This window comes from Fusarium odoratissimum (genome assembly GCF_000260195.1).
Source record: "Fusarium odoratissimum NRRL 54006 unplaced genomic scaffold supercont1.1, whole genome shotgun sequence".
Taxonomy (NCBI): Eukaryota; Fungi; Ascomycota; class Sordariomycetes; order Hypocreales; family Nectriaceae; genus Fusarium; species Fusarium odoratissimum.
Window position 1 is genome coordinate 187,258 of NW_022158687.1, and position 7,018 is coordinate 194,275.

General features: G+C 52.5%; 2 protein-coding genes across 3 annotated transcripts in view; one reads left to right on the top strand and one right to left on the bottom strand.

Moving 5' to 3' along the window:
- Positions 1-604: 604 nt before the first annotated feature.
- FOIG_00085 (uncharacterized protein) lies at positions 605-2,881 on the top strand. The gene has a single exon (XM_031196065.1). It carries the CDS (start codon positions 711-713, stop codon positions 2,739-2,741), a length of 2,031 nt encoding a protein of 676 aa, XP_031071832.1. The 5' UTR covers positions 605-710; the 3' UTR covers positions 2,742-2,881.
- FOIG_00086 (uncharacterized protein) overlaps positions 2,728-7,018 on the bottom strand; it is a 6,287-nt gene continuing 1,996 nt past the window's right edge. Inside the window, exons 3-7 of one of the 2 annotated variants that reach the window (XM_031196066.1) lie at positions 4,523-6,904; positions 4,276-4,473; positions 4,108-4,216; positions 3,007-3,830; positions 2,728-2,818 (exon numbers count right to left, since the gene is read on the bottom strand). In XM_031196066.1, the coding sequence (XP_031071833.1) occupies positions 3,010-3,830; positions 4,108-4,216; positions 4,276-4,473; positions 4,523-6,904 (3,510 nt within the window). In that variant the 3' untranslated portion in view covers positions 2,728-2,818; positions 3,007-3,009. Of the gene's footprint in view, positions 2,819-3,006; positions 3,831-3,962; positions 4,217-4,275; positions 4,474-4,522; positions 6,938-7,018 lie in introns of those variants that run through there. The other variant, XM_031196067.1, reaches the window with a different exon arrangement.

Below are 7,018 nucleotides of genomic sequence, written 5' to 3' on the forward strand. Positions count from 1 at the left end.
CAAATACGAGATGATGCCTCCTTTGAGGATTTCTCTTTTCTCCTCCGTGCCTCAAGTGATCGTGGTTTGCGAGGATCACCTGGACTACATGCCCATGGAGCTCTGTCACCACTTAGGGAAGGTCGGAGTTACAATTGGAGAGCTGATACTTGCATGGAACGTAAACTTGGAGATCAGTGGTGACTATCGTGGATACTGTACTCTGTAGATGTTGTGCTAATCCGAAAAATGGCATGAACTTGGCACTGTCCTAATTTTTTTTGACACATTTTATCAAGGAAGCACAAGCCCGCATACGGAAGCAAGCCGCTGGAAGGTCATATGATTGCCAAATTGTGACAAGAAAGTGTATGGAGAAGATAACAAGACGAATAGTTCTTGTCCAGTCTCGCGAGAGCTATAGGTTACTCTACATACACGCAGCCGAGATCTGTGATAGACTAATACAAATTACTACACTGATCAATGGCTACCACTCAACGAAGGTGCATGAAGCCATGCGTAACATGACTTCATTGTATCTCATATCTCATATTCACTCCGTAATGGTGAGTGGCAAGCTTCTTAACAGCTACACGTGACTTTGGCGTTTTTCGTGTGCCATCCAGACCAAGGTCGTCGCGTCACAGCGCGCCCCGCCATTGACCGTAGAGAGCCTCAACTTCAAATTAACGATCATCAATGGTAATCGTCCAAATATCGCAAACAAAATGGCGCCCGATGTGATTGATCTCATCTCATCGAGCCCGCCACCAAGCCAGTCCATTCCACCCTCTGCGCAAGTACCCAAGACCAATCACATCGTTGAACCAGAGAAGCGACACCTGCCAAGTATCGACGCAACCTATCCTGTATCACCTGGACTATTTCTCTCCGATGATTTCGATACAACGATAGACCTCGATGAGCCAACATTGGTCGATTCAAACCCGAACAAAAGACGATGTCTTTATCCCCCAGCGCAACCACCTCCGCTCAAGCGCATTTCTCCAGCTCCAGAGCCGCAAACAATTCTCCCGCCAGTGCGAACGAATGGGAATGGGCGAGCTTCTGTCGCTTCTGACCCTATAGAAGTTACGAGTTCTCCAATATTTGCATCACATAGCCAGCTGGAACCTTTTACATATACTGGCAAAACCTCGACAGATACTATCAGCAAGCCCACTAAACAACCGCTTGACGCTGAAGACTCTGATCCTTTCGCAAGTTCACCACAACCAGTGCGACGATCGCCTCCAAAGCCCAAGCCCCTCGCAAGACCTATAGAATCTTCCGACCCTTTCGCAAGTTCACCCCATCAAGCGCCGGTAACGACCAAGGTGCCTGAGGCTATCATAACATCACCGCCTGCGCCTCCGCCGAAACCTACATCAAAGCCAGCCCCAAAGAAGAATGCCACATGGGATCCAATCTCTAGTTCGGCGCCAGATGTCTTCTCTTTCGATTCATCACCGCCACGGAAGAACAATAACGTTATTAACATTGACGACTCCGATGGCGGGGACGGTTCCGAGGATGAATTGCCAGATATCGCTTCTTTCGATGTTGCCAAGATGCGACGTCGATCGCAACTTCAGCGCTCACAAAGCGATGTTGTATCATCAAGATCTCGAACAAAGCCCGCAGCTTCGAATACAAAGTCAGCAGCAGAGCGAGCACGAGAAAAAGAAGCAAAGGCAGCAGCCAAAGAAGTCGAAAAAGAGACCAAACGACGAGAGAAACAGGAAGCCAAGGAAGCCAAACTTCGCGAGAAGGAACGCACTGCCGCGTTGGCAGAGGTCAACAAGCTACGTACAGACAAGAAGGTTTCAACGCCAGAAATGATGGTCGATATCCCTTCGAGTCTAAATGCCACGGTCACAACTGAACTTCAGACCATGCTAGAACCTTTTGATGTGCAGTACACAATTTGGAATAGCCCGGTCGACAATGTGATCAAATGGCGAAGAAAGGTTCGCAGTCGATACAACGACGAGATTGGTCTCTGGGAGCCAATTCCTCTTCGCCTTGAGGATGAGAAGCATGCTCTCGTTGTGATGCATGCCGATGAGTTTGTGAAGCTGGCGCAGGACGACCAGATTTCAACTCACGTTGGCAAGATGCAAAGACATTTTGCTGATCATTCTCTCGTCTACTTGATTGAGGGCCTCACACCCTGGTTGCGCAAGAACAGAAACCTTCGTAATCGTCAATTTACATCGAACGTTCGCGCTCAAGAGGCTGCGGCTTCTACTGCAGGTCGTCGACGAAACAACCCCCCTCCGGAATACGTATCCGAGGAGTTAATCGAAGATGCGTTGTTGCAATTGCAGGTGATGCATGAGGTCTTGATCCATCACACTATGATACCGATGGAAACAGCCGAGCAGATCCTCACATTCACGCAGCACATCTCGACAATACCATATCGAAAACAACGCGACATTGCGACACTTGGAGCAGGGTTTTGCATGGAGAGCGGACAAGTCAAGACAGGCGAGGACGCCAAAGACACCTACGTTCGTATGTTGCAAGAGATTGTCCGAGTCACGGCCCCCATCGCATATGGAGTCGCGGCGGAATTTGGCACCGTCAGCAGTCTGGTTCGAGGTTTAGAAGAGCGCGGGCCAACCCTTCTTGAAGGCGTGAAGAAGAGCGCAAACAAAGATGGTGCTTTCACAGATCGCATGGTTGGCCAAGCAGTAAGTCGACGCATGTACAAAGTTTTCACGGGAGTGGACGAGACAAGCACAGATGTTTAGAATAGTGTGTATTATGTATTATATGTAATGATTCTATGAAGACCATCGATCATGATACGATGCAGTTCTAATGAGACCTATGAGTTCATCGTTAGCTAGTGTTACCATAGAAATGACAACAAAGATGATTTGTGAACAAGCTGTCAGACAGCGGTTGGACAAAATTGTTTCCACATTGTGTATTTCAGTACAGGTCTGTGTAATTGCTTCTTCATCATAAAGCTTGGGTGTGTTGTGTGTGAGTAAAAGAAAAATTTGAGCATACCATTTAGCGAGATACGATGTCCTCATCTTCGAGCTTGCGCTTTCGCGATGTTGGCTTGAAGAATGAGTCCATCGTCTTTTGTTTCGCGTCGAACTTGGCACTGCCAATTCCGCCCCGGGTCTTTCTCAGACCTTTGAGGTGGTCGACGCTGTTGATCTTCACGACGCGCATCTGGAGATGCTTGTCGGAAGAGTCACGCGTGATGAGGGCCTCGATGTAGCCGGTGTTGCTCCATGAAGGGCGCACGAAAGCAGATGCCTGACCCTCCAGTTCGGCATCTGGACCAGCAGATGAGGAGGCTCTGTCGCGGAGTGCTTTGTAAAAAGTACCGAGAATGATACCGTGAGCGACGATGCAGACGGTCGAGTCTTCGTGCAATCGAGGTAAATGCTCGTCCAAGAAAACATCAGCCCTCTTCCTCATCGCCTGCGGTGTCTCAGAGCCCTCATGCTTCGTCGCAGCCCCAAACTTGGTGCCCTCACCCGTCCCAAAGTCCTTCTCCCTCAGCTCTGGCGCCTGAATCAATTTCAGGTCCTTCGCGCGTTTCTGCGCATCGAGGATAGCCTGGGCGGTATGCACCGCGCGGCTGAGGTTCGACGAGAAGATGCGATCAATGGCGACGTGCTCAGAGAGGTGAGATGCTAGCCGTTGAGCTTGCATGACGCCGTGGGCAGTCAAGGCTGAGTCGCGAGACCCGGCATAGAGGTTTGCGACGTTGTCGACTGTCTCTCCATGGCGTATGAGGAAGAGACGCATCGTTGCATCGTTCAGGAAGGCCACGCCAGAAGCAAGCTGGGCATGGTGATTGTTGATGGTTGAGAGAGCTGGAGGAGAAAAAAGTCAGAAATTTGTAGTGCAGATTTCGTGCTGACTCATCAGATTTGGGGCTAGTCCTTAAGTGAGCTAGCTCCAATTGAGCACTCGGAATTTTCGCTTCATGTCAATGCGCAACATTATTGGCCAACTAAATCATGAAATTCGTAAAGCTAAACAAGACAAAACTCCGAACTAATCATACAAATTCCAGTCCCAAAATTCCCAAGATATAATTCATTAAGAGATACCCCATTAAGCAATCATTAAAATCTGTTTATTTCTTACCGGTGACTGTGCCGACGACGTCACCAAGACCAAGGCTGCCGAGGATCTTCTTGAGGCCAAGACCTCCGAGAAGACCATCGAGCAGACCACCAAGACCAAGACCGTTAAGCTGAAGACATTGTTAGCAAGATGATCAATTGATTGTGACGATGAATGGTTGAAACATACCAGAGGACCCAGGATGGGACCGAGAAGCTTGCCAACAAGGCCAAGCACACCGCTGAGCAATAGACCAACAGCAGCGACAATCTGGAAGAGAGGCTCGGCAAGGAGACCCCAGAGAGGGTTGATCTCCTTCTTGGCGTGAGGCATACCTTCAAGCTTGCGCTTGCCCTCCTCAATGGTGGTTTGGATCTCAGTAGAGAGCTATTATCTTGTTAGCGAGTGCTTCAGGGTATGGGAGCGTGATACTAACCTCCTTGAGCAAGTTGGCAAGGTGAGCCTCCTCGGGAGTGGCCTCACCACCAGCAACCTTCTGCTTAGCGTTGCGAGCGATACGGCCATCGGGGTCAAGACCACGGATGATGCCGTTGGTCTCAGTCAGGATCTTACCACCATCCTCGATGAGAGGCTTGACCTGTCGGACAAGTTCCTCCTCATCACGATCCTCAGGCTTCTGAGCCTCAGCAGCGCTGATCTTGTCGTTGATGGACTTGCAGATGGGTCGGAGCCTCTCAAGGGTTTGCTCAATCTGGTAAGCCAGTTGTTGAGCGAGCTTCTTGTTCTTCTCAGCCTCCTCGGTCTTCTTGGCCTCATCGGCCTCAGCCTGCTCGCGCTTGAGTCTCTCCTCCTCAGTCTCACCCTCGGGCTCGGGCTCCTCCTCCTTGGGGATGTCCTCGAGAAGAGAGACGTGACCGATGACGGATCCCTTCTGGTTGAAGACATCGCCGTCCTCGTCGATCTCCTTGCCAGCGCAGTCGAGAAGCTCACCGCTGGTAAGCTTGCCGATGATGTTGCCATCAGCGTCAACGACGTTACCCTCGCGGTTCACCTTTCGGCCAGCCAGAGGGTTGTGCTTCTGCTCCTTCTCAGGCTCCTCCCAGCGCTCAGCCTTGCCAATGACATTACCGTTGGAGTCGGTGATCTCACCGTCATCATCAACAGCGCGTCCAGCAAGAGCCTTAGCGTCACCAATGACAAGTCGGCCAACAACCTCACCAGCTCCGTTGACGACCTTACCGTCCTTGCCGACGGTGCAGTTCTTGAGCTGGGCGAAGGGGCCCTCCTTCTTACCACCGCGCTCGCCCTCAGAGACGAGCTCGGCCTTGCCAATGATGTCGCCAGACTCACTTCGGATGTTTCCATCCTTGTCAGACATGCGTCCGACAAGCTTCTGGACATCACCCTCAATGACACGGCCGTAGATCTCGCCAGACTCGCTGACGAGGTTACCGGCCTTGTTGACGCGCTTGCCAGCAAGAGCAGATTTGTCGACGGGCTTCTCCTCCTCAACCTCAGGAGCCTCCCAGCGCTTGGCCTTACCGACAGTGTTGCCACGGCGGTCGAGAATGTCACCATCCTCATCGACCTCGCTGCCCTTGAGCTGCTTGGGGTCACCCTCGATGACCTCACCAACCTGCTCGCCCTGGTACATGACACGACCATCAGACTCGACGGTGGCGCCGGGGAAGTGCTCGAAGGGAGCGAATGACTTGTCCTCACGCTCAGAGACAGAGACGGGCTCGGCCTTGCCAATAACCTCGCCAGAGTCGTTCCAGATGTCACCATTCTCGTCGGCGCGCTTGCCAACAAGCTCCTTCAGTTCACCCTCAACAACCTTGCCGACGACAGTACCGTTGGCATCGACGAGCTTGCCGACCTTGTTAACCTTGGAGCCCTTGAGGATGGAGCGATCCTTCTTCTGGACGCGGTCCCACTCAGCGAGGGGCTCAGCCTGGCCGACGACCTTGCCGTCTCTCCAGATCTTGCCATTCTCATCAGCCTTGAGGCCAACGAGCTGTCGGATCTCACCCTCAGTGACCTTGCCGATGGTGTCTCCCTTGTCGTTGGTGAGACCACCCTCCTTGTCGACAACAGCGCCCTTGAGGATGGAGAAGTCCTTCTGCTCACCACGCTCCCATTCGGGAAGAGGCTCAGCCTTACCAACGGCCTTACCGGTCTTGTCCCAGATGGTACCCTGGTCGTCAGAAGCCAAGCCGATGAGTTGCTTGATCTCGCCCTCAACGACCTTACCGAAGAGGTGACCCTTCTCGTTGACGAGGTTTCCGTTCTTGTCAACAGTGGTGCCCTTTAGGATGCTGTAATCCTTCTGCTCACCACGCTCCCACTCAGGAAGAGGCTCGGCCTTTCCGACCTTCTTGCCAGTCCTGTCCCAAATAGTACCCTGCTCATCAGCAGTGAGGCCAATGAGTTGCTTGATCTCGCCTTCAGTGACCTTGCCGATGAGGTGGCCCTTGTCGTTGACGAGGTTACCCTCCTTGTCGACGGTGGTACCCTTGAGGATGGAGAAGTCAAGCTGCTCGCGGTCCCACTCGGGGATGGGCTCAGCCTTGCCAAGCTGCTTGCCGGTCTTGTCCCAGATGACACCTTGGTCGTCACTGCTGAGGCCGATGAGTTGCTTGAGCTCTCCCTCGACAACCTTGCCGAGCTTGTCGCCCTTCTCGTTGACGAGATTGCCCTCCTTGTCGACGGTGGTGCCCTTGAGGATGGAGAAGTCGAGCTCCTTGGCAGCCTCCTCGCCCTCAGCAGCCTTCTCTTCAACGGCCTCTTCACCCTCGGCGGCCTTGTCCTTGGCCTCCTCAGTGGCATCGCCAGTAACTTCCTCGCCCTCGGCAACCTTGCCTTCAGCGGTCTCCTCACCTTCAGCAAGCTTTCCTTCAGCAGCCTCTTCGCCTTCGGCAACCTTGCCTTCAGCAGTTTCTTCACCCTCGGCTGCCTTGCTCTTGGCATC

Coding starts and splice junctions, on each gene's coding strand:
- FOIG_00085 (XM_031196065.1), top strand. CDS start 711: ATGGCGCCCGATGTGATTGATCTCATCTCATCGAGCCCGCCACCAAGC.